Genomic DNA, 27990 nt, shown 5'->3' on the forward strand with positions numbered 1-27990 from the left:
AAATTTTAAGCTGCTAGTTAGTTATAGTATCCCCCATATACATAGCAATTGCTGTAAATTACTTGTTGCATTAGCTTCATGCTAAGTATTTAAATAATCCAATTGTATAGAACTTTAATTGTCATTTTATTTTTATTTTATTTCGAGTAACTTTTAGAGTAGGAGATATTCTTAGTTACTCGTAGAGTAGTACCCCAGACTATGTTTTGTAGCTATTTATTCTTTTTTATATTTCATTTCTTGTTTCTGGATTTCAAACATTTAATTTATCAGTTTTTAAATCATTATCTTTTGTAGCTGATAAAACTCCAGCATAGTGAAGAATCTAACTTTTATTTCCACATATATGTCATATTTTTTACCTCATAAAATTAAATGAGACGAAATGCTGCAAATTTTAAACAAGGTAACTTCTAGTTTCTTTCTTTTTTGTCCATGCATTATTATTTCCACAAATTCACCAATAGATTTTTTTAATAAAAAAGTCATCATATTATATTTGTATTCTAAAATAATTAAATATTTTAGTATTTATCTTTAAGGAGGTTAAAACATTACATGCATGTAAACACAATTTTATATATACATTAACAAGAATGAAGATTTTATAAAAAAAAATTATTAAATTAATCGTAATATAGTTTTATTAGAAAAACAATAGTTATAGAGGCGATTTAACCATAGGCATTTACAAAATATGAATACTGGTGGAAGCTTTAAAAACTGAAAAGAAAATTGTGTGATGAATCAAAAGTCAAAACTTGTAGACAGTGAGGACATCAATTGACTAATTTCTTTGTGAAGTGTTAAGCTTGTATTTATAAAATACTAGAATTTCTGTGTACATTGAAAGACAAACTAAGTTTTGTGCAACTAACACCAAATAAAAAAAGATTACCGTTATTTACACTATTTTTTCTTCTTCTTGAAGTTATACTGCTATATGGAGACCATGGTCCATTGATGATCTAGAGAGTGTCTTGTATGTGTGTTATACATGTGGATGAGGATGTTCCTTTACTGTGGTTCACAAAGTGACTTCTAGTGCCACTTAACCAAAGTGTGTGAGTGTCTCTCCTCAAATAATACCGAAACATTGTGTATGATAGCACACATTATATAAAAAAAGTTTTTAAAAAAGGTTTGTCACCATGATTTGGATCACATCAAGATTTTTTAACTGTCTGCGTTTGTAATTGGAACTGCATCGATCACATTTGTCCATGAATTGTCGGGATATCAATAAATGAGATGAAATCACAACACTACTAATAATTAAAACCTTAAAAGACGAAAAGTATCCACACTAAGGTTTTAGAGTTTAGACTCTAAATTCCACTAGAAGAAACATGGGTCTCTGTTACAGATGAAATTGCAGGCCCTGTGTAGCTCAACCCTGATAGGCTGCGTGAGCTCAAAGCATTTGATGACACAAAAGCTGGTGTGATAGGTCTTGTTGATGAAGGGGTGGGTCACAAAGATCCCAAGATTGTTTGATCACCCCCTGGTAATTTTGTGAAGGCCCAAATTTAGGCAACACATAACACATTATTCCTATCATAGACCTAGCAGAAGTTGGCAAAGAACCGAGTTCACGCCAAGAAATTATTGGCAGAATAAGGGAAGGAAGCTGAGAAATGGGGTTTCTTTCAGGTTGTGAACCATGGCATCCCTGTCACTGTTCTAGAGGATTTCAAAGATGGGGTGCAAAGGTTTTATGAACAAGATACTGAGGTGAAAAAGGAGCTCTATACCCGGGATGAGATGAGACCTTTTGTGTATAATAACAATTATGATCTCTATAGTTCACCAACACTCAATTGGAGGGACACTTTTATGTGTTACCTGGCTCATAATCCTCCCAAACATGAAGACTTACCACTAGTATACAGGTAAGTTCATGCATGTATAGTGCCTTAAATCTTAGGCCACTTAGATCATTCAAGGTATATTTATAGCTTCACTTTTCCGAAAATAGATTCAGATTTTCCTCGTTGAATGCAAAACAACACAGAGTTGCTTCCACTTTTTCATGATGTCACTGTGATTTTTGGTCTCTCGTCATCAATCCAAACGCACTATTTAAGGATTTTAATAGAAAGTAATGACAATTCGTGTTTTTTACACTATAATTCAAAAACAAATAGTCTTTATGATAAAATTGTTGACTTTTGTAAAATTACTTTAAAGGTCACTTTTAATTTTTTTTTTCTAATTGGTTAACAGTGTAACACAATGCATGAAAATAAAACTCAAATTTAGCTTTAAGTGTACGTTTGTATTAAGTTACTATGCATAAAGTGTGTGCATGATTCCTGAATAAGCTTCAACTTTCTAGTAGCATAGTAGGCTATAAATTGGGTCTCCACTGTTGGGTTACAAGTGTGAGGTGAAGTCCCACATCGGGTAGAAGTGGAAAGGTTGAGCACCATATAAGTGACGAGAAGACCCATAAACCTGAGCCTTAAGGTTTTGGGTTAGAGTGTGGTCTCAGGTCTCCTTATGTGGTGGCTCGTAGTCCACAGGTGTACCCCTCGAATCTCCCCAACAATTGGTATCAGAGCCAGGTTCGACCAGGTTCCGGTTCAGACGAGTATGCAAGTACCGCAGGTGGCCAGAATGGCTAGCGGCACAGCGTGCCCCGCAGGTGAAGCGGGGTGGCCAGAATGGCTAGCGGGCAGGGCAAGTACCGCAGGTGGCCATGGCTATACTCGTGGATGATACCGCAGGTGGCCATGGCTATACTCATGGATGATAAAGACTTCCGCTCGAGGGGGAGACTACCATGTGGAAGAGACTCACACTTGAGGGAGAGATGTGTTGGGTTACAAGTGTGAGGTGAAGTCCTACATCGGGTAGAAGTGGAAAGGTTGAGCACCATATAAGTGAGGAGAAGACCCATAAACCTGAGCCTTAAGGTTTTGGGTTAGAGTGTGGTGTCAGGTTTCCTTATGAGGTGACTCGTGGTCCACAGGTGTACTCCTCGAATCTCCCCAACAATTGGTATTAGAGCCGATGGTTCAAGTTGGTGACCGGCTCAGACGAGTATGCAAGTACCTCAGGTGGCCAGAATGGCTAGCGGCACAACGTGCCCCGCAGGTGGAGCGAGGTGGCCAGAATGGCTAGCGGGCAGGGCAAGTACCGCAGGTGGCCATGGCTATACTCGTGGATGATAAAGACTTCCCTTCGAGGGGGAGACTACCATGTGGAAAGGTTGAGCACCATATAAGTGACGAGAAGACCCATAAACCTGAGCCTTAAGGTTTTGGGTTAGAGTGTGGTGTTAGGTCTCCTTATGTGGTGGCTCGTAGTCCACAAGTGTACCCCTCGAATCTCCCCAACATCCACTTGTGTGCACGAAGAGTTATGAATCAGGGTATCAATGAGAGGTTATAGACACACAAATATACAAACCAACACATTTTACAAAAAGTAAGATCCAAAGTTAAACATTTCATTTATACTATAAGGCATTTAATTGCTAACCGATTGCATCTTCTTCTAGGGATATACTTCTGGAATATGAGACATATGTAATGAAACTGGGAATTGCACTGCTTGAATTACTATTAGAAGCTCTAGGGCTGCATCCAGACCATTTAAAAGACATAGGTTGTGCTGAGGGACTTCTTTCACTTTGCCATTACTACCCTGCATGCCCTGAACCAGATTTAACTTAGGGAACCACCAAACTTTCTGATAGTAGTTTCCTCACATTGCTTCTCCAGGACCATATTGGTGGCCTCCAGGTTCTTTACCAGAACACGCGGATTGATATACCCTCGAAACCTGGGGCTCTTGTAGTTAACATTGGTGATCTTTTGCAGGCAAATTTTCTATTGTAATTATAAATGTATGAGTTTCCTGCCAGTTAATTTTTTAATCCATAGGAATCAAAGACAAATACCATCGAGATCTACAACAACTCACATACCCTGGTCGATTAACTGAGCTAGACCCCTTTGGTTCCCGCCATAGTTATTGTGAATGGTTATAGCATCTGAAGTTTCAATGCAAAAAACTAATAAACTTTAACATATTTATATTAACATGGCTAGTCTAAATTATGGCTCTTTGATGCTTACTTATTAGGATTTGTGATCATGAATAAGATAGAAAAGAATAAAGTGATTTCATTGATACCATGAATGATTACAAGAGGGGTATTTATACACTGCAATAATAAGGGATAAAACTGATAGACTATATCAACAGTAACAAACTGCAACAAACTTAACAAGAGATAAAACTGATAGACTATATCAGCAATAACAAAATGTAACAAAACAATAACTAACTGTCTGCTTGACAATTTTCCTTTACACCCCCCTTCAAATTCATGGTGAAAGCGGATGAAACCTTGAGTTTGGATCTGAATATTGTAAATTGAGGATTTGAAACACCTTTAGTGAGAATATCAACAACCTGAAATTCAGCAGGCAGATGAACAACAACAAGCTCGCGCGACAAGACTTTATCGCGAACAAAATGAAAATCCAACTAAAAATGCTTTGTGTGAGAATGCATGACAGGATTTGCAGCAAGGTGGACAACACCTAAATTATCACAATAAATTCTTGGCAATACAACTGGAAAATGCAACTCTCTGAGCAAATTCTGCAGCCATAAAATATCTGCAGTGACAGTAGCAAGTCCTCTATACTCAGCCTCAGTGCTACTTCGAGAAACAAGTTCTATACTCAGCCTCAGTGCTACTTCGAGAAACAACAACTTGCTTCCTAGAAGACCATGATACAAGATTTGGTCCAAGATACACACAGTAACTTGTGGTAGACTTTCTATCATCAGGGTCTGAACCCCAATCTGAGTCACAAAAACCCATGATATGCAACTGCGGCGAAGGTTTGATGTGCAAGCCATATGTAATTGAACCTTGGAGATATCTTAAAATCCGTTTCACTGCCCTCCAATGATGCTCTTGTGGTCTATGCATAAATTGACAGACCTTATTAACGGAGAATGAAATTTCAGGCCTTATCACAATGATGTATTGAAGAGCTCTGACAATGCTTCGATAGTGAGTAGGATCCTGAACTGAAAAAGAACCATCAATAGTAAGCTTTAAACCAGAAACCATGGGAGTTGGCTGAGATTTAGAGTCTAACAAATTGGTTTTATGAAGTAGATCTATTATGTATTTTGATTGAGACAATAGAATACCACCATCAGAATAATGCTTAACCTCAATGCCAAGAAAATAATGAAGAGGACCTAAGTCCATCAAAGAAAACTTGTTGTTAAGATGAGAAATAAGAGAGGTGATTTCAGAAGAAGAAGAGCGGGTGATGATTATATCATCAACATACACCAACACATAGGTTTTAGAGGTAGGTGTAAATCGCATGAAAAGAGAAGTATCACTCTTGGCTGAATTAAATCTCAAGGACCTCAAAGTCAAACTGAGTTTGTGAAACCAAGACCTGGGGGCCTGTTTCAAGCCATAAAGAGCTTTGAGCAGTTTGCATACTTCGTGTTTGTCGGATGAAACAAAGCTTGGTGGTTGAGTCATATATACAGTTTCTTGAAGACCTCCATGCAAAAAGGCATTGTTGATATCCACTTGATGGATAGGCCACTGCTGAGAAACCACAAGGGACATAACAGTTCTAATCGTTGCTGGCTTAATCACTGGACTAAAGGTTTCTTTAAAATTAAACCCCTCTCTTTGATGATACCCTTTTGCTACCACCCTGGCCTTGTGCCTTTGAAAACTTCCATCTGCATTAAACTTGCTTTTAAACACCCATTTGCAGCCTATAGGCTTACAACCAGGAGGTGGATCCACTAAGGACCATGTATCATTTTGGATAAGTGCGTCATGTTCCTCTTTCATAGCTTTGAGCCATTCAGGCTTGGCCATTGCTTCCTTTACAATATGTGGCTCAATAGTGTGATCATAGCTTCCTTCCTTGTAAGAAGCATAAGTTTTCAGTTTAAAGACACCAGGTTTGGCTCTGGTTGTCATGGGATGAGTATTTTGAGGAACAAAACCTGTAATTGGAGATGAAACAACTACGACAGAAGAATCACTAGTATCACACTGTAAAGAAACATTAGGTAATAAATCAGTTGTATCATTATCATTTTGGAAATTCTGAGTAGTAGGAGATAAAACGAGTAAAGGATTAGAGGAAGTAGAATTGGAAGAAGGAGGAGAATAGGCAGAAACAAAAGAAGTGCCTCAATATCGTCAATAGTGTATGGATCTAAACATGATGTAACAGAAGTAACAAAAGAATCATAATCTTCAGGCAAGCCATCTAAAATCACTTCTATATGATCATCATTAGAAATTGCAGAACCAATTGCAGCTAGTGAATCTACGATTTTCTTGATCGCAAGTAAATATTCTGAAATTGACTTATCTTTCGTAATCATATGCAACTGTACCTTTAATTTTTTTTACCTTCGCACGAGTCTGAGACGCATAATAGACTTGAAATCTTTTCCAAATCTGCCATGATTGCTCCAAACCAACCATCTTTGTGAGGATTGGTGCTGATATCGATGCAAGGAGCCAGACAACGAGTAATTGATCCTATTATTCAAAATTGAGAAAAGCTTCACTGATCATACCAACTTCTTCATATTCTTTGGACTCAAATTTCTTTGGAACGTGTTCTTCATGAAGATATTTACTGAGCTTCAAACCTTGAATTGTGGCAAGAACTTGTTGCTGCCACACTAGAAAATTCTCATCATCAAGTTTGATCGAGATCGGAGTTGAAACGTTTGAGGATTGAAGAAAGTTTCGGAACCCTTGGTTAGAAGGCTCTGGATACCATATTAGGATTTGTGATCATGAATAAGATAGAAGACAATAGAGTGATTTCATTGATACCATGAATGATTGCAAGAGGGGTATTTATACACTGCAATAATAAGGGATAAAACTGATAGACTATATCAGTAATAACAAACTGTACCAAACTTAACAAGAGATAAAACTGACAGACTATATCAGTAATAACACAACGTAACAAAACAATAATTAACTGTCTGCTTGACAATTTTCCTTTACATTACTTAATATGTATTTTTGCGCTTATAGGTTCAATAGGCTGTTAGGAGTATCATAATTTTATATTCATATTATTAAACAATGGTACAACTTTGTAAAAAGCCTGATACAACTTTGCAACTTTTTAAGTTCCTATGATATGTAAAATGAATTTAATGAATGTGGCTAATTATTCTTTTTCCTGAACTGCAGCTGATAACAAATGACAGATTCAATAGTGTTGAACACAGAGTTGTGGCAAATCTCATAGGTCTAAGAATATCTGTAGCATGCTTTTTCAACGCTTCTTAAATCATCACCGAAACTCTATGGACCTATAAAAGAGTTATTATTAGAAGACAATCCTCCCAAATACAGTGAAACCACAGTTGTGGAGTATGTACGCTACTACAATGCAAAAGGCCTTGATGAGACATCTGCTCTTCAACACTTCAGGATTTGAGTTGGTGTGGTTTATTTAGCACAATAAAGGAATAAATTAGATATGTTAGAAATTGTAACATTTTTCAAACTCGATAAGATTAAGGATCCTATATTTCTTGGACAGGATAATACACACCTATTTTCTTGATCTTAATATACTATCTGAGATGAAACAAAAACTCTTTGCTTGTGTTGATTATATATCTTTATATGAAGCTACACCTAGTTTCTAGTGAATTTATGTTTTTCCTAAAATACTTTCTAACAGCCATCAATTACAAAAACTCTTGGAGACTAGGTCTAGCAAACAAACTAAAGAAATAAATTATTCGCACTTGTTGTTTAAAGGAATAACCGTTGATATGAAATATGTACATGTTCTAGATTGCAACTCCAATTCTTAGGAAAAATAAGTGTTTGTCCAATGCTAATTTCTATCACTCCCTTAATTTGTCGTATCCATACCAGAGGTTTGGATCAAGTCCGTGCCTTATGTCGACATTTGCTGCGATTTGCTCAGTTAACTTGATGGCTAGTCAAGTCAATCGAGTGGTTGCTTTGTATTTGAACTTTGCTGATTATGATAGTTGTCAAGTTTACTAAGGTGATTGCAATCGTGGCAGTAGACTTTGTAATGTTGTATTACCTGTTACTAGAAATAATATGGAAATCATTGATATAATGGGATAGAAATATTTCTCTAGCTTATAGCACTACGATTCAGATAATTTTTTTTTTTGGCAATTAGTGAACTCATAATGGTGGTTGAATTCAAAATGATTAAGGAAAATAAAGTGGAAATCAGAAAATTTTTCTGGCCGGTTTAGCTGTTGATTCCCCTGTTGCCTCATGTCACTTTGTCTTGTTGGTGGTTACTTTGCTAGAGTCACTGTGTGGCATTATTGTCAGCTGGGGATGGTGGAGGGTATGATTCCTAGGGCATTGGTAAGGTATCCATGGTCCCTTGCTATGACGAGTTAATGCATGATGAGTATTGTGATGAGATCTATTGTGGGAACTCAACGAGTTTAATCACTTTGATGGGTGACGAGTTAAAATTATTTTGAGAACAATTGATGAGTCATGTGTTTTGTACAGTTTATAGATAGAGTTTGTGTGCTAAAATGTTTTTTGGGTTAGACCTAAATCAGGAGGGAGAGGCCCTGACGAACTTTTCGGAGTCTAGGCCTTGGGGGTAAATATACCCAGTTTGAATGCCCCTTTAAGCCTATGCCTATCCCACATGATTGTAGCATTCTCGCAAAACAACATGATCTTAATTGGTCTCCCTATGATTTTACCTAGTGAGAGTAACCTGACTTACCAGTATGTGGTCTGTCTTGTCAAATACTCCTGGTATAGGATTGAGTCTTAGTATATTTGTTGCATAACGCTTCTGTATTTATAACATCCCAATTTTTCGTAAATAAATTTAAAAAGCTTTTTAGTAAAAATAAATAAATAAATAAATAAATATAGAGCAAATAATAGGTTGAGTACCCTAGGTATAAATAGTTATGTTAAGTCAGCTGCCTCCTTTTGGCCTCATTTTTGTTTTTCCTCTTCTCCTCTCAAAACCCTTTCTTTTTCCCGCAGCCCACCAAACCTATCTCAGTAAAACGACGATCTCGAACTCGTTCACCGTTGGATCATCGTGAAATTTGAGTATCATGTTTGCAACCCAATTCCAAACATTGTCACCGTTGGGAATTTCATAATCATATCTGAGCTTAGAGAAAAGCCCTTCGCATTGTAGCATTTTAATTTCCCGCAGAAACCCAAAACTGTCTCGGTAAAACTACGATCCCGGTTTCGTTAGCCGTTGGATTTTCATGAAATTTGGACATGTTGTTCAAAATTCAATTCCGCACGCTCTCACCGTTGGGATTTGCGAGACAATATTCGTGGAGGAAGAAAAAGGAATCGCATGAAGACAGTACAAGTGGAAGTTTCAATCTCTTCTTCGTCCCTCTGACGTTTGGGAATTCTATCGGAGCAGTCAGAGGAATAATTGAAAGAATTTCAGGGAACCGCTAGAGATGTTGCTATCGCTGGCTGAAGACACGTGAGTCCGCTCAGAGATAAGGGATGAGTTATTCACAATTGGGGATTAGTGAGAACATGTGTAGGGATCCTTAGAGGATTAAATTGGGGTTTTATTTTGGGATGTTTGTTAAATTGCAATTTTTTCCTTTATGATTATAAATAAAATATTGATGCCCTAATGAAGATTGCTTGATAAATTGTGCTCTTGATATTTGTATGTTTCGACCTATGATTTTGATATAATTGTATAATATTATTTGAGGGGTTTTAGTCCTCATGTTGTGATGGTCTTATATATAAATTGTTATATTGAGGATATGAAATGATGATTCAAATTGTGAGTATGTGATGAATTGTAGAATAACATGTTGCTTTGAGATTATAATATTGTTATTGAGATTGAGTATAAGTGTAAAGTTGAACATGTGTTAATTTGTGAGATACGTGTAAACATGTGATGATGGATTGTCACACTATGAGATGTGAAATTGTGAATGAGTTCTAGTTGTGGATAAGTGTGTAGTTAACACTTGATGTGAAATTACTTGTGTTGTAAGCTATGAATTGTACAATAACACGACCAGTGTTATCTTGAGAAAAACGTTGATGCGCAGTGTTAAAGAGAAAATGTAGGTTTCCTATTTAGGAACCAATGTTAAATCGTAGCGCAATTGTGTTGAACGTGTTTAAAACACGAGTGTAAGGTCGTGGGTGTTGTATAATTCATGAGCAGTGTCTGCATGCAAAAAATTATTTTAGGGGTTGGACCTGAATCAGGAGGGAGAGGCCCTGACGGACTCTTCGGAGTGTAGGCCTTGGGGGTCACCGGGTTTGAGTGCTCCTTTAAGCCTATGCTGATCTCATATGGTTGGAGCATTCTCGCAAAACATCGTGACCCTGACTGGTCTCCCTATGATCTTACTTAGTGAGAGTGACCTGACAAACCCATGGTGTGGTGTGTCTTGTTATGTACTCCTAAGCGCCCCAGGGTGGTTTTTCACTGACATGGTACCACATTGCATATAGGATTAAGTCTTAGCATAACTATTGCATATGCTTGTTAATTGATGTGTTATTATATCTTGATCGAAGTGTGGGATTCTTGTGTAATGTGATTGATAATTGAAAAGTGATTTTTGAATGACGAAGTGGTGAAGTTACGTGAGCTATGTTTAAGCAAGTGGTATCTCATTTATATAATATGTATATTTAATTGTCTTGTTTCTCTATTAGCTAGGAATGTGATAACTCACTCCCTGTGTGTTGTTGTGTTTGGATCCTGTGATGATCTTGATCTTGTGTTCGGGGGAGCAGATGAATAGGTGGATGACTATGAAGAACCTCATGCTAGAGGACATGAGAACACAACGCTCTGATAGGATGTGACATTAGGATATAGGTTCTATATTAATTGTATGAAGCTTAGACGACCTTGTTGAGTCGAGAATACTTTATTATTTATTTGGACAAGTTTAAATATGATGTAGAAGAAAATGAATGTGAGCCTTTTTCCCCTTTGAAAGACTTGTTTAAAAAAAATGTTTTAAAAATACTTTTAATTAATATTTGAATTTTTTTTATTCCTTATTAGTATGTATGTGAGGGGTAGAGGGTGTCACAATATTGATCAAGATTGATTGGTTGAGTGATATTGTGCTTTGATCCCTGAGTACGTGAATGATGTGAAAATATGTGAGACGTGTAATGTTTCTTTCAAAATGATCCCTTGTCTTCCCCATCTTGTTGGTTGGATATGCAGTTATAGCTCTTTCTATCCTTCTCTTGTATATTTTGATAATTGATCTCTTCCAATGAGATCCTCAACCACGTCCTTCAGTTTGATGTAGTAGTCGGTGTTGTGTTTGACCAATTTATGATGATGATGATGATGATATTTTGTCTTATAAATTCTAGGTTTAGGTATTCAAGGACATCACCATTTGTAGTTGGTGTATAGAGGTTTTGATGTATTGGTTCCTCTATTGATGGTGGAGGAGGAAGGTGCTTATGGTTGGGTTTCATGGCCACATTGGTGATTGAGTGATGTTGGACTCGAACGATTGATGGTAAATCGTTATCACATAGGCTTCAAGTGTTCGACACTAGTCCTCTGAGATTGAGATGGAATATTCGAACAAAATATCTTTGAACACACGCAAGCCAAGCTATAGTGGTGTACTTGCAAGGATTTTAATGCTCATGTCAGTGAAGACAGTTACATATGGGTGATCAAAGATAGACAACACCTTAGACCCTTGGGGTTCTATTCATACCATTCCTTCATTGCTATTACAGTAGAAACTCTTTAAATTAATACTTGGTAAATTAATAAACTTTATAAAATAATAAATTTGTCTGGTCCCGACTTGGGCCAATGTAAAAAATTGAAAAACTCGATAAAATAATAAGATAATAATTTATTGTGAGATCCCTTTATAATTTTCGGTCCCAAGAAAATCATAAATTAATAATTCGTAGAAATTGAAAAAAAAATATATTACACTCTATTGAAATATGATTCAATAGTTGTCTGTTTTCCTTTAAAGTTTAAGTCTATTTGGAGCTCATCTCTAACTTTTCTTATTGCATCCAATAGCTCAGGTGTTGTATTTTTGTATTATATCATAAAGTTATGAAGAGTGTTCGATGCCATAAGTGTTTCCTTTTGCGTAACAGACTCCAAAGACACCGTATCATCTTTGTCGTAATCCTCTGCATTATTCTCAATGATAGTACCCACAATATCTTCTAAACTCTGAACCTCCGAACATGCTTCATTTTCACCTGGGTAGTTCATTAGATTGTCGATATCCATCTTATTACGATAGCCACATTGATTGATCATAGTCTCGAGGTCTTGAGTTTCTTCATCAAAAGTGGATTCATCCAAATTTCTTGCAACGTCACTAGCTGAATGAATTTTACAGTGTCAAAAGCAATTCGCTATTGTTTTTTTTCGAACATCTATCGTCCAAGCTGGGATTGCTAAATTGATAGCATCAAGGAAATTTATCTTCCCTAGATCAGATTGTCCCACCTCATAACCTTCCAATATTTTGTGGTAAAACCTTCTACGGTAATACATCTTGAAAGCTCTTATTATCCCAGCATCACAAGGTTGAATCTTTGATGTCACGTTGGGTGGAAAAAAGAACAACTCAACGTTTCTTAGCCCTTCAATATTTCTTGGATGTGCTGGACAATTATCCACCACAAGTAGAACTCTTCTACCATGCATCATTTGGTCAAATGAACGAACATATTCATCAAAAAGCACACTAGTCATCCATGCTTTTTTGTTAGCTCGATACTGACAATCCAAGCTATTCATGTTGACATTCTTGAAGCAACGAGGCTTTGCATATTTCCCAATAATCCATAGAGGGATTTTTTCAAAGCCATCTTCATTGTAACAAATAACTACCGTCAGCCTTTCTTTATCTTATTTTCTTCCTTCAAGTTGTTTTGTTGCCAGTGAATGATCAGCTTGTAGCCTATAAAACAACCCAGTTTCATCCATATTGAAAACATCTTTCATAGGGAACTGATTAATTTTCTCCCGAATCGATACCAATTTCTGTTCCATGTCTTGTACATCAACAAACCCACTCTCGCCAAAATGACGAAATGACTTTATGCCATGTCGGTGCTTGAATTTCCCAAGCCATCCTATAGAGAAGTTAAAATCTGAATTATCATGAGGGTACACGAGTTTCATTATATCTCTTGCCTTCTGCAAAATTAATTCTCTTGTTATATTCACACGTTCTTGATGCTGGAGAAACCACTCATAAACAACCTTCTCCATGTCAGGATATTTTGCTGGTTTGTGTCTTTTGATCTCTGCTCTTCCCTTTTTTATTTCAGCAGAGAGATAGTCATCTGACCACTTAAGTGTGTTTGATATTGTTCCTTGACTAACTTTCAACTCAAATTTTCCCTCAAGCCATATCTGCAAGTCTTTTTGTGTGCTTGCAGGATTATCTCTCTTGTACTCACACAACTCCTTACGTATTTGATCTGACATAGTTGATTTTGCAACACCTTTTAGATGAGAAGGCATCTTGTGAAATATGATTTGAATACTCTAACACATTCATGTAATTTATATATGCCAAACTTGCTTAAGAATACATTGAACACATTTGTTCCTCTTGTTTACATTTACTGTACTTCAAAAGTCATTATTGATTTCCAATGCATATGAACACATTAGTTAATAATTTATGTTGAGTTTCAAGGTTCGTTGCGATGTAATTCTAAGAGGCATAAACTAATTTATCTTTTTGTTTGGTATGTACAATATAATTACTTAAAAACTCTTTAAATTAATAATTATTAATTTATCGATAAATTAATAACTCTCTAAATTAATAAATTTCTCCGATCCTGACATTATTAATTTATATAGTTTTAACTGTATGAAAATTCTTACGTGAGGTAATGTGGAAAATGCCTCACTAAGCAAATCCGAACATAATTGCTACCTCTAACAGAATATAGGCAATGATTCTATGCTTTGCACCCACATGGTGGTCCTCTAGGCTCCAGAAGGTTCATGAAGGGCATTTAAGGTTCGATTATTGGACCTTAATTATTGGCTCAACACATTGATTTACTTTGCCTAATTGTGCCCAAAATCTCCAAAGAGGTCCAAACCAGTTTTGAGAAATGAAGCAAATTGTGCAATGAATAAAAACTTGTAGACCAATTGACTAATTGATAACTGCTAATTATGAATATATTTTGGGGTTAAATTATAGAAGAATTTGTAATTTTTTCTTCTAATTTTTCCTTTTTGAGCAAATAATGATTAAATTAACATCATTTAAATTATTGTGCCAAGAATATTAAAAGTGATGGATTTATGAAGTTTAGTGAGTAAAATAAAGCCCAAAAATGCAGCTAATCAAGGAAATCAAACTAATTGAGGAAATAAGGGCTAATTAAGAAAATAAGACTAATTGAGGAAAGCAGGAAAACAGAATAATAAGGAAAATATAATAATTAAGGAAAGAAAGACTAATTAAGGAGATTAGACTAATTCAGAAGTCCGGTAATCTGCACCTATAAAAAAAGAAAAGAGAAGAAAGAGAAGACACACATAAATTTGAACATAATACAATTCCTTGTAGAAGGCAAAGGCGAAAAGAAGGAGCAACAAACAATGAAAATCATTTCTTCCCTCCATTCCTTTTCTTATCTTTTTCTCCATTACTAAATATTCCCCTCTTGCAATTGTAAAGTCTACATGACAATGAGAGACTAAATTTCCTCTGTTAGAAACTTGACACCCAACTACTCTTGATATAATTTCTCTTCATATCTATTTATGAATATTATTTTTGCACTATCCTTTCTTGTGCTTAATATTATTGCTTGTGTCTTGATCACCCATTTGCATGGTAAGTTTTAGGGGTAGCGTTGAGAAACATTATTTTCTAATAGAACTAGGAAATGATATCTAAATAAAGTTATCACTTGGGATACATTGATATTTGTTTAGCCTGTTATATATCTTTATCCTTAATGCAATTTTCTATTTTAGCTATGCAAAGAGATTTGGAAGAGAAAATAGATAAATTAGACTCTTTCGTACGGGGGAGGGGACCAAAGTTAGAGTATACTAGTAGATGCAGGTGTAAATTGAAATAATTATAAATAGAGAAAAATCATTAACATTACATCAAGGAGTAGCTCTGGTAGACTAAGTTCTCAACATTACAATATTATTAGGTTTTCTTATCTTTTCTATCTTTAATTAATTAATTTAAATTCATGTTTAATTCTTTTTCTTGTTTGATTTAATTTTCAGAAATTTAATTTACTGTTTTCTATTACCTTTTCCAAATATTTTTTCTTAATTAAATATTCATCTACTTAAGTACAAATAAAATCCTCATAGATACGATACTTAAACTTCCGTTTTAATTTTACTACTTAAAGACATTGGTGCACTTGCCAATCCATCAACACTAATATCTTTGTGAAATGCACCGCAAAAAATTAAGCTTGCAATTATAAAATACTAGAACTTTTGTCTAAATTTCAGAGGCAAAGTGAGTTTTGTGTATCTAATAATACAAAATAAAGGAGAGACTACCGTAATTAACACTTGTCTGATTGTTATACATCTAGACGTGGAAGTATTTAATTGTGGTCACAAAGTGATTTCCACATATGTGTCTCTCTCATTACATACCTAAAGATATTTTATTATAACCGCACATTATTGAAGAAGACTAAAAGGTTGCAGAATGTTATGAACTCTTTAGTCCACGACAAGCAGAAGCAATATGGAGGTTTCTATTACAGATGAAATTGCAGGCACTATGGAGCTCAACCCTGATAGGCTGGGTGAGCTCAAAGCATTTGATGACACAAAAGCTGGTGTGAAAGGCCTTGTTGATGAAGGGGTCGCAAAGATCCCAAGATTATTTCATCATCCACCTGATGAATTTGTCAGGGCTTCAAAGTTAGGCAACACAGAATACACTATACCTGTTATAGACCTTGAAGAAGTTGGCAAAGATCCAAGTTCACGCCAAGAAATTATAGGCAGAATAAGGGAAGCATCTGAGAGATGGGGTTTCTTTCAGGTGGTCAACCATGGCATCCCTGTGACTGTTCTAGAGGACTTGAAAGATGGGGTGCAAAGGTTTCATGAACAAGATATTGAGGAGAAGAAAGAGCTATATACCCGTGACCATATGAAACCTCTGGTGTATAATAGCAATTTTGATCTGTACAGTTCACCAGCCCTCAATTGGAGGGACAGTTTCATGTGTTACCTGGCTCCTAATCCTCCCAAACCTGAAGACTTGCCAGTAGTATGCAGGTAATTAGTTCATGTATGTATACTGCCTTGAATTTTAGGCCATTTAGATCAAGGTATATTTAGCTTTATAAGTTTATATTTGTATGATGTTACTATGCATAAAGGTTGTGCATGGTTCCTGAATAAGATTCAACCTTCTAATAGCTTTATAAATTGTCTCCACTCGAGTGCATCAAGAGTTATCAATCAAGGTATAAAATATGAAGTTAGCTAAACAAATAGACAAATCAATACAACTTCCAAAAGGGAGGAAGATACAAAGCTAAAGGCATGCTACTTCTAATTTCATTTCCTGTTCTTATTTTTAATTACCAAATGGACACCTCGTTTTCAATTTGTTTCCTGTGCAAAAATATGTACAGGTAAAAGAGAAAAACAAAAAGAAAGTTATTTTCACTATTTCCTGGTACAAATATTTGAAAACAGAAAACGAAAAGAAGGTGACAATTTTATAATTAAAAGTGAAATGAGAAAACGTTTTTCTCAAACTAAACAAATAACAATCCCTAAGGTTTCCATTTCTACTATGTAATTGCTTACTGACTGCATTTTCTTGTAGGGATATACTTTTGGAATATGGGACATATGTAATGAAGCTTGGAATTGCTCTATTTGAATTATTATCAGAAGCTCTTGGGCTGCACCCAGACCATTTAAAAGACTTGGGTTGTGCTGAGGGACTTATTTCACTTTGCCATTACTACCCTGCATGCCCTGAACCAGATTTAACTTTGGGAACCACAAAGCATTCTGATAATTGTTTCCTCACAGTGCTTCTCCAGGATCATATTGGTGGCCTGCAGGTTCTTTACCAGAACATGTGGATTGATATAACCCCAGAACCTGGGGCTCTTGTTGTTAACATTGGTGATCTTCTACAGGCAAGTTCTCTATCGTTATTGTGCATGTTTGATCCGTGGGAATCGAAGACAGTGTTAGGAGGTTTACATAAAAATGGCTAGTCTATGTTATGGCTGTAGATGGTTAATATGTATCTTAGGCTTAGCCCTTACATGTTCAAATGGCTGTTATTATCATACTCTTATATTCATATTATTAAATATTGCGACTCCTAAAACAGCACCAAATTTGTAATGACATTTTTCCCATGTAAAAAGCTAAAATCTGATACAACTTTGCAACTTTGCAAGTTCTTAATATTGACATGAATGTGGCTAATTTTTTTTCCCTTTAACTGCAGCTTATAACAAATGACAGATTCAAGAGCGTAGAACATAGAGTACAGGCAAATCTCATAGGTCCAAGAATATCTGTTGCATGCTTTTTCAGCGAAGGTCTTAAATCATCACCAAAACCCTATGGACCTATAAAAGAATTATTGACAGAAGACAATCCTCCCAAATACAGAGAAACCACAGTTGCGGAGTATGTACGGTATTTCGAAGCTAAAGGTCTTGATGGAACCTCTGCACTTCAACACTTCAAGATTTGAGTTGAATTGGTGTGTGGTTTATTTAGCACAATAAATGAATAGATTAGATAAGTTGGATATTATAACATTTATGAAACTAAATAAGATTAAGGATCTTATATTCTTATTCTTGGACTGGAAATCTGTGGTATCGTTTGTCTTGTAACTAAGTCATTATAATATACCGTATGAGGTGAAACAAGAACTCTGCTTGTGTTGATTATGTATCTTCATATGAAGCTACGCCTAGCAAATTTATGTTCTGCTAAAAAAACTTTCCAACAGTCACCAAATACACAAATTCTTAGAGAGTACGTGCTTCAAAACATAAACGAAAGAAACAAGTTATTGGCACTAGCTGTTTAAAGGCATAATCGTTGATATGCTATATCATATGTTCAACCCATTTTATATTGATTGATTTAATGAACGATTTTATAGTAATCGATTTTATGGTGACTATCTTAATGACCAATTTTAAAGACGGATGTAGTAACTAATTTAGTGACCACATGTTCTAGATTGCAACCCCAATTCTTGTATCTGTGAAATTTTATATATGTGAAAAGTTTGAAAGGAAACCCAATTTACACGGAAATTATGTGAAGGCAAAGAAGCATGGGGCACTGTAGAAAATGATCTTTGTTTATAAGAAAAATACTAGCAATATACACTCTAATGCACCCTTTGATCACATTCTTTATTATTATGTGAAATTTATTAGAAATCACATAATTTTGTTGGTCCAGTTTTTACTTAATGAGTTTTATTCATGATTTTATAGTTTTCAAATGAATTTTAACCAACAATTGGTAAGTGTTAGAAGGAGGTGTTTGAGAGTAGTGTGTGTTACTAGCACTCCTCTTGTTTATAATCATGTGATTTCCTTTCAGCACAATAGGGATGAGCTGCCCATGAATAAATATATTGACCGGGACATTTCTTTGTTTTGCTTTATCGGTTTGTCATTCATTTTTTTATAGGAAGTCCTATTCATGCAAAATCTCTTAAGTTGAATAGTCCCCACCTAAAGTAAAGTATTGGGAAGGATGGGTAAGTTCTGATCAAACATATGATCATCATAAAAAAATGCATTTTTGTTCCTTTCCATGTGCCCCGCTTACCATGAGTTTGGGTAACCACGTACCATGTAAAAGGAAATTAAAGCTAGTACCCAATTATCAAACTATATGATCCTTAACTCTTAAGCCACGCATGAACGAGGAGAGGGTGGTTTTACTTTTAAATTCAAGCAAATAGCCTCCAGATCAAGACCTAGATTAAAGATATACTTAAATATATTAGTTCACTATTGATTCCACTGACCTATTCTTTAGGTGGATTGTCACGCTTCTACTAAGCAAATTAGAAAAACTTCATGCTTAGTTACTCGTTTAATCCAAGTTGTCACAATATGACGATAGTTTAATTGTCTCGAGAATCCAGGGAAAGAAAATGAGGATGCCTTAGTTTATTCAACTCTTATGGAAAACTGAAATTGAAACCAGAGCATTTCCACCTACTCCTCAATTCTTGAACCTTTCATAGTTGCTTTCATTACAGAATTGATGCATAGAATAGCCTCAAAATATGGTGATCACAAGAACAGATGAGTTGGAGGCAGGAACTGTTTCCAGTTATGACAGGATAAGTGAACTTAAGGCATTTGATGATTCAAAGGCTGGTGTCCAAGGACTGGTAGAAAATGGTGTGACAAAAGTTCCACGTATGTTCTATTGTGAACATACTAATGACAGTAATGGCTCAACCAGTGAACCAAATTCAAAGTTCAGTATTCCCACCATTGTGAACCAAATTCAAAGTTCAGTATTCCCACCATTGAGCTCATAGGCATGTTGGAAGAAGAAGAAGATTTTATTTCATTTGGCACACAAAATACAAGAGTATGATCCCCTATTTATACTAAAATAGAGTGACCACTCACATAATTTGCTTATTCAAGAATACTAAATGCTCACATAATTGCTTATTCAAGACTTTGTAACTTACAACCTTACAACTTTCATCTTCCACAATTTAAGGCTCATAAAACTTGTTATTATTATTTTTCTAATTAATATCTAACATTCTCCCTTAATTGGAAAATTATTCTGCGCACCAAATCTTGTTCGCAATCTTCGAAAATCTTCAAATTTGAGAGGCTTGGTGAAAATATCCGCAACTTGATCTTGAGTTTTCACATGAGTCAATTCTACTTCTTTCTTTGTAATGCACTCTCTAATGAAATGATACCTTGTATCTATATGCTTACTTCGTTCATGGAACACCGGATTCTTGGCAAGCTCTTGTGCAGATCTATTATCAACATAGATCTTTGTGCTTTCCTTTTGCAACAACTGAAATTCCTCCAACAATCTTTTTAGCCAAATGGCATGACATGTGCAAGAAGTTGCAGCTACATACTCGGTTTCACAAGTAGAAAGTGTCACAATGCCTTGCTTCTTAGAACTCCATGTAAAAACACAATCACCCATAAAAAATACAAATCCGGTAGTACTTTTTCTATCATCAACATCTCCGGCAAAATCACTATCACAAAATCCCACAAGCTTATAGTTATTGGAGGGAGAATAAAACAATCCAAAATCAATTGTACCTTTCAAGTAACGAAGAATTATTTTTGCGGCTTTTAGATGAGGAGAGGTAGGAGCCTCCGTAAAGTGACACACAACTCCCACCGCATATAGAATATCGGGCCTTGTATTGGTTAGATACCTTAAACTCCCCACAAGACTCTTGAAGACCGTGGAGTCTACCTTCTCTCCTTCATCAAACTTTGATAACTTCAAGCCACCTTCCATAGGTGTGTTCACAGAATTGCAATCAAGCATATTAAATTTCTTCAACACTTCTTTTGTGTAACTTTCTTGTGAGACAAAGATACCATTCTCCGTTTGCTTCACTTCCATTCCCAAGTAATATGACATGAGTCCCATATCTGTCATATCAAATTCATGAGACATGGACTCCTTGAAGTCTTCAAACAAATTTGGGTTATTGCCGGTAAAGATAAGGTCATCCACATAAAGACAAATAAATAAGACATCACCATTATTAAAAGTTTTAACATAAAGAGCATACTCATTTTGACAACGAACAAACCCATTGTCTTGGAAGTACTTGTCAATGCGAGTATTCCATGTCCTCGGTGCTTGCTTTAGACCATACAACGCCTTGTTCAATTTCAAGACTTTTCCTTCTTGACCTTCGATGACAAAACCCATTGGTTGTTCAACATAGACATCTTCTTCAAGATAGCCATTTAGAAATGCCGATTTTACATCAAGCTGAAAAATTCTCCACTTCATTTGAGCTGCCAAGGAAATAAGAAGACGAATGGTTCTCATGCGGGCAACCGGTGCAAACACTTCATCATAATCAACTCCATATTGTTGCTTGTAGCCTTTAGCTACAAGTCTTGCTTTGTGTCTCTCAACCTCTCCTTTTCCATTCTTCTTGATTTTGAACACCCATTTGACTCCAATTGCTTCATGACCTTTGGGAAGGCTTGATAACTCCCAAGTGTTGTACTTCTCAATGGCTTTGATTTCTTCTTTCATGGCTTGTCTCCACCTTTTGTCTTTCATTGCTTCATCAAAGTTTAAGGGTTCACTGTCAACAAAAAGACAAAACAAATCATTTATAACTTCAGTTTCATCATATAATTCTTGAAAATTTCTCATTCTTCTTGGCCTTTCACTTGAACTCCCTTCGGAAGATGATGAAGCTTCATTGGTTGAAGGAGTTGGTGAAAGTGCTGGAGTTGAATCATTTGGAGTCAAGGCTTCTTCATCTATTTCTTCAAAGTACGGGAAAAAATCATAAGTGTCTTCTTTCTCCTCCTAATTCCATGTGCCTTCTTCATAGAACTCGACATCTCGGCTTACAATTGTCTTTCCATTGTTTGGATTGTACAATTTGTAGCCTTTTGAGCTTGCATCATAGCCAATGAACACATGTTTCTCACTCCGATCATCAAGCTTGAATCTTCCTTGGTCGGGTACATGAGCATATGCAATGCTCCCAAATACTCTCAAGTGATCAACTCTTGGCTTCACTCCACTCCATGCTTCTTGTGGTGTTTGATCTTTGACATTCTTTGTTGGGGAGCGATTGGACAAATAAACGGCACATGCAACAGCTTCGGCCCAAAATTCCTTTGGCATATTTTTAGCCTTCAACATACATCTAGTCATATTAAGAATAGTTCTATTTTTTCTCTCCGCTACCCCATTTTGTTGTGGAGATCTAGGAACCATTAGAGGGCGACGAATCCCATATTTTTCACAAAATTCATTAAATTCTTTTGATGTGAATTCGCCACCTCTATCGGATCTTAGAGCTTTGATTACATAACCACTCTCCTTTTCCACAAGAGCTTTAAAATTTTTAAAAGCTACAAATGCCTCAGATTTTTTCTTTAGAAAATAAACCCAACTCTTTCTACTATAATCATCAATAAAAAGCAAGAAATATTTATTGTTACCACATGAAGGAGGATTGATTGGGCCACACACATTGGTGTAAACAAGTTGGAGAGGCTCCTTTGCTCTTGAATTAGCTTCTTTTGGAAAACTCCTTCTTGCATGCTTTCCAAGGAGACATGCTTCACACAATTGATTAGTATGGTTGATGTGAGGCATCCCTTTCACCATCTTCTCCTCTCCTAAGGATTTTAGTGCTCCAAAATTCAAGTGCCCAAATCTCATATGCCAACACCATGATTCATCTTTTATCCTAGCCTTCAAACATTTTGCTTCATTGGTTTTAATGTTCAAAGTGAACATTCTATTTCTTGACATAAACACCTTGGCAATCAAATTAGAATTTTGATCTTGAAGGCATAAAAACAATCTTTCATATAAATTTCATACCCCTTTTCAACAAGTTGTCCCAAACTCAAAATATTGCTTTTTAGTTTAGGAACATAGTAAACATCCGTGATTAATTTGTGAGCACCATCTTTTAAAGAAATTAAAATGGTACCTTTTCCTTATATTTGCACCTTGAAAGAATCTCCAAAAGAAACATTTCCTTTCACCTTCTCATCAAGTTCCACAAATTTCTCTTTGCATCCACACATGTGATTGCTTGCTCCATTGTCAAGATACCATAAGCATTTGTCTTCCTTCTCACCATTATTAAGTGATAGTAGTAGTGTTGACTCTTCAACTTCTTTATCTTCTTTATCATCAACAAGATTGACCTTCTCTTCAACATTTGTTCTACACTCCCAAGAGTAATGACCATATTTATGACAATTAAAACATTCAACATTAGATTTATCATACCTCCTTTCATATGCTTTTTCATAATTGTTTCTACCTCTTCCTCTTCCTCTTCCTCTTCCACGACTTCTAGTGGATTGATGGCTCCTCCATTCATTATTGTCAAAATTATCACGATCTCCTCTTCCTCCTCTTCCTTGGTCATGACCACGTCCACGACCACGTCCACGTGCTTTTTGACTACTTTCTCCTCCATTTTCTTTCAAAGAAGCTTTGGCTTTGAGGACTTGCTCCAATGGCTCCTCATGTCTTCTATTGAACCTTTCTTCATAGGCTTGAAGAGAACCCATCAATTGATCTACGGTCATTGAGTCTAAATCCTTAGACTCTTCAATAGCACAAACCACATAATCAAATTTAGCGATTAAGTCCTCAAAGCCAAAGCTTCTTTGAAAGAAAATGGAGGAGAAAGTAGTCAAAAAGCACGTGGACGTGGTCGTGGACGTGGTCATGACCAAGGAAGAGGAGGAAGAGGAGATCGTGATAATTTTGACAATAATGAATGGAGGAGCCATCAATCCACTAGAAGTCGTGGAAGAGGAAGAGGAAGAGGTAGAAACAATTATGAAAAAGCATAAACCACATAATCAAATTTAGCGATTAAGGAGCGAAGGATCTTTTCCACCACACGAATATCTTCCATATTTTCTCCATAACGCTTCATTTGGTTCACAATAGCCAACACCTTGTTGCCAAAATCTGAGATAGATTCGGATTCCTTCATATGCAATGATTCAAACTCTCTACGTAGAGTTTGTAGGCGCACCTTTTTTACCTTATCAACACCTTCAAGGGAGGTTTTCAAAATCTCCCATGCTTCTTTGGATGTGATTGCATTTGACACCAACTTAAACATAGCTTCATCCAAACCTTGATGAATGAAAGTAAGTGCTTGTTGATCCTTCTTCTTCGACTTCAACAAAGTCTCCTTCTCATTTGGTGACAAAATAGCCTCATTTTGAGGTTGGGTATAACCTTTCTCTACAATCTCCCATGCATCTTGAGAACCTAACAAGGCTTTCATGTGTCGACACCAATTATCATAATTCTCTTTGGTAAGACGAGGGAATTGAAACATATTCAAGTCATTGCTTGCCATCTCTCAACTCACAAAGTGTTTCTCTCTCAACTTACAAAGTGTTTCTCTCTCAACACTCTAGAACTCAAGCTCTGATGCCACTTTGTTGGAAGAAGAAGAAGATTTTATTTCATTTGGCACACAAAATACAAGAGTATGATCCCCTATTTATACTAAAATAGAGTGACCACTCACATAATTTGCTTATTCAAGAATACTAAATGCTCACATAATTGCTTATTCAAGACTTTGTAACTTACAACCTTACAACTTTCATCTTCCACAATTTAAGGCTCATAAAACTTGTTATTATTATTTTTCTAATTAATATCTAACAAGGCATCCACGATGTTTTGCGAGATGATGTTGTGGGGAAACTTAGATATGCATGTGAAAAATGGGGCTTCTTTCAGGTCATAAACCATGGAATTCCAAGTGATGTTTTGGATGAGATGATCAAAGGTACTAGCAGGTTTCACCAACAAGACGCAAAGGCTAGGAAAGAGTACTACACCCGTGATCCGAACAGAAAAGTTGTTTATGTTTCCAATTATAGTCTATACCATGATCCTGCTGCTACTTGGAGGGACACTCTTTGTTGTGTGATGACACCTCATCCACCAGAAGCAGGAGAATTGTCAGCACAACAGGTTTTTTTTTCTCTCTACCCTCGATATACATATTTATATAATAAAATACTTAAAAATGCATAATTCCATAAAATAGATTTTATTTTTTAAGTATAATAGAGTTCACGTAGGTAAAATGTTCACATCCACATTAATCACCAAATTAGAAACTTATCAAATAAGGATATGAAAACATCTCCGGCCCAAAGCAAAGCTGCCCAATTTTATTTTTTTTTACAAAAGAAAAATAAGTTAAGCAATGGAACAATATAAAGTAACATTTTCATAATATTATGCAAATAATATAGAAACTCATGCCCCAATGTCATATCTTATCAAAGTGTTATGTCCTAGCTTTTTGTAGCACGAAGTTCTTTAAAGTCATTCATCTAACAATTTGCTCCTATGAACACAAGGTTCGAGATCATCACAAGATTCAAACTCAAACAACACAGAGAGTAAATTATCACATTCCTAAACAAATAGAGATAAACAAAATCATGTGCACACACACACACACATATGTATGTGTGTGTGTGTGTATATATATATATATATATATATATATATATATATATATAATATAGTATAATATAAGTATAACAAACTCAACTTAACACAATTCGCATTATTTTATTACTCATTGCATAATATCACTTGTCTCAAGGATTTATCACAAAATCACATTCCACACCTTCACATTAATCATGTGTTTAAAACAACAAATCTTAGGTACAACATAACATCTGACACTCACACAATTTATTACCCACTATCACGTAACAAGTCACAATGATCATTACACAGACGTTATGCAACAAATATACTAATACTCAATCCTATATGCAATGTGGTACCACGTCAGTGAAAAACCTCGTCGGGCGCCTAAGAGTACATGACATAATAGACCACACACTGGTAAGTCAGGTCACTCTCACCAGTCAGGGTCATACTGTTTTGCGAGAATGCTCCAATCACGTGGGATCGATACAGGATTAAAGGAACACTCAAACCATGTGTATTTACCCCTAAGGCCTAGACTTCAAAGAGTCCGTCAGGGTTTCTCCCTCCTGATTCAGTTCCAACCTAAAAAAAATTTTAACACACAGACTTTATCTATGAACTATACAAAACACATGACTCCTTAATTGTTCGCAAAATAATTTTAACTCATCGCGCCTCAAAGTGAGTCAACTCGTTGGGTTCCTACAGTGGATCCCATCACAACACTTGCCGCGCATTAACTCGTCGTCCTTAAAGGGTCTTACAGTCGTGTAATTGTACGATTCATAACTCACAACTCAATGAACACAACATCTCAATACATGTGTGATCTCATAATTTAACACATACTCAACTCATCACTTACACACAGTTCATCACACCTTCATAATCCCAAGACATTACGTTATCACGTCTCATGCATCATATACATATGACACAATAATAATATTAATATGTTATGTTCATATGACTAATCATCTCATTAAAACAGACATTTAAAATCATATATGTGCTGGAGTTTGAACTAAGCAATACCCACAACTATTTAATTGTTTTCAAAATCATTTTAACTCATCGTGCCTCAAAGTGATTCAACTAGTCCGATTCCCACAATGGATCTTATCACAATACTCGTCGTGCATTAACTCGTCGCCCTTAAAGGCGCACAAAATCTCAATACACATGTATCTTACAATTCAACACTTTGTGTGTGTGCGTGTGCGTGTGTGTGTGTGTGTGTGTGTGTGTGTGTGTGTGTGTGTGTGTGTGTGCGTGTGTGTGTGCGTGTGCGTGTGCGTGTGCGTGTGTGGCTTCTATCTGCGGCTCTAGGCCTAAATCGCTTTCACCTTGAAAAAATGGGTCTAGGCCTAAATCGCTTTCACCTTGAAAAAATGGGTTGTGCTGAAGGGCTTCTTCTTCTTCTATGTCATTATTACCCTACATGCCCTGAGCCATAATTAACAATGGGAAATAGCAAGCACACAGACAATGACTTCTTAAAAATACTTTTGCAAGACCAGATAGGTGGTCTTCAAGTTCTTCATGACAACCAATGGGTTGATGTAACTCCCATCCATGGAGCCCTTGTAATAAACATTGGGGATCTTTTGCAGGTAAAACAATCATGCATAAGATTAGCATATTCAAACTACATAAATAATTCTATTCAGGCTAAGCACAATATACCCCATCAAGGTTAACTGTGTTTGATTCTAAGGCAACACAAACATATGTCTATGTGTTTTAATAAATTTGGAATAGTAATTTGAAGCAGGAATATAGATTCACATTATTATCAAGCCAGAAGATATTGATTTTAGAATTTGATTTGGCTAGCCTACCCTCTCTTTAGCATAATTCCTTCTTGCATTCCTCTCATCCTACCGCTCTAGCAAAATTTGTTAACCACAAGCCCTTTTCTTTTCCTTTAATTTGATAGTTAATCCATCTTAATTGTTAATTTATTTTGAAAAAGATACTATATACCTAGAACCACTTTATTTCAATTTCTGCCAATGAGTTCATATTGTTATTGCCAAAACATTCTAGTTAATCCAATCTGCACATTACTTATATTGTCCTATTCATAGTTGTTCAAACTTTAAACAAAATTTTCACACATGCATATTAAAATCTTGAAACGAAGAGGAATCTGAAGTCCATTGGATTTATTCTTGAATCTTGACTGCTTTAACAAGGACTAAGATGTCTTTTTCTTTGTTGTTATTTTAATGTATCTTGAGTTTTTGAATGGTTGGGTTTATAGGCACTCACTGCGCTCAAGCAAGAATTACTTTGTTCATACTTCTTATTTTACATTTTTGTGAATATTGTCTAAAAATGTGGCTCGGGTTATATATACAAGTGAAATAAGAATTGGCATGGATTGTGATTATCAGTTTCACCGTATTGTTGTTGTGCAGCTTCTTACTAATGACAAGTTCATCAGTGTTAAGCACAGAGTTTTAGCAAATCATATAGGTCCAAGAATTTCTGTTGCATCGTTGTTTAGAAAAGATGGTGATGACTCACTAGTCTATGGTCCAAACAAGGAGCTGTTATCTGAAGTAAATCCACCACTATACAGAGACGTTTCTTTAAAAGAGTACTTGACATATTATTATGCAAAGGGCATTGGAACTTCTGGACCATCACACTTCAAGTTGTGACTATGAACAATTGCATGCAA

At 35.8% G+C, this 27990-nt stretch overlaps 1 protein-coding gene and 3 pseudogenes across 1 annotated transcript; 3 read left to right on the forward strand and 1 right to left on the reverse strand.

Moving 5' to 3' along the window:
* Positions 1–385: 385 nt before the first annotated feature.
* On the forward strand, positions 386–7484 carry LOC100791883 (1-aminocyclopropane-1-carboxylate oxidase homolog 1-like; annotated as a pseudogene).
* A 4524-nt stretch (positions 7485–12008) lies between these two features.
* LOC102670491 (CENP-B homolog protein 2-like) lies at positions 12009–13574 on the reverse strand (annotated as a pseudogene).
* A 2098-nt stretch (positions 13575–15672) lies between these two features.
* On the forward strand, positions 15673–17983 carry LOC102659434 (1-aminocyclopropane-1-carboxylate oxidase homolog 1). Its single transcript, XM_006598143.4, has 3 exons — positions 15673–16349; positions 16909–17230; positions 17551–17983. Exons 1-3 carry the CDS (start codon positions 15808–15810, stop codon positions 17800–17802), a joined length of 1116 nt encoding a protein of 371 aa, XP_006598206.1. The 5' UTR covers positions 15673–15807; the 3' UTR covers positions 17803–17983.
* A 1388-nt stretch (positions 17984–19371) lies between these two features.
* On the forward strand, positions 19372–27970 carry LOC100789412 (1-aminocyclopropane-1-carboxylate oxidase homolog 1-like; annotated as a pseudogene).
* Positions 27971–27990: the final 20 nt, after the last annotated feature.

This window comes from Glycine max, chromosome 15 (assembly GCF_000004515.6).
Source record: "Glycine max cultivar Williams 82 chromosome 15, Glycine_max_v4.0, whole genome shotgun sequence".
NCBI classification, from domain to species: domain Eukaryota; kingdom Viridiplantae; phylum Streptophyta; class Magnoliopsida; order Fabales; family Fabaceae; genus Glycine; species Glycine max.

What these genes read in the sequence shown, in the direction of transcription:
- LOC102659434 (XM_006598143.4), top strand. Translation starts at nt 15,808, where the DNA reads ATGGAGGTTTCTATTACAGATGAAATTGCAGGCACTATGGAGCTCAAC. An exon ending in GACTTGCCAGTAGTATGCAG is followed by an intron (nt 16,350 to 16,908) that starts GTAATTAGTTCA and finishes ATTTTCTTGTAG; the next exon opens with GGATATACTTTTGGAATATG. An exon ending in ACATTGGTGATCTTCTACAG is followed by an intron (nt 17,231 to 17,550) that starts GCAAGTTCTCTA and finishes CTTTAACTGCAG; the next exon opens with CTTATAACAAATGACAGATT.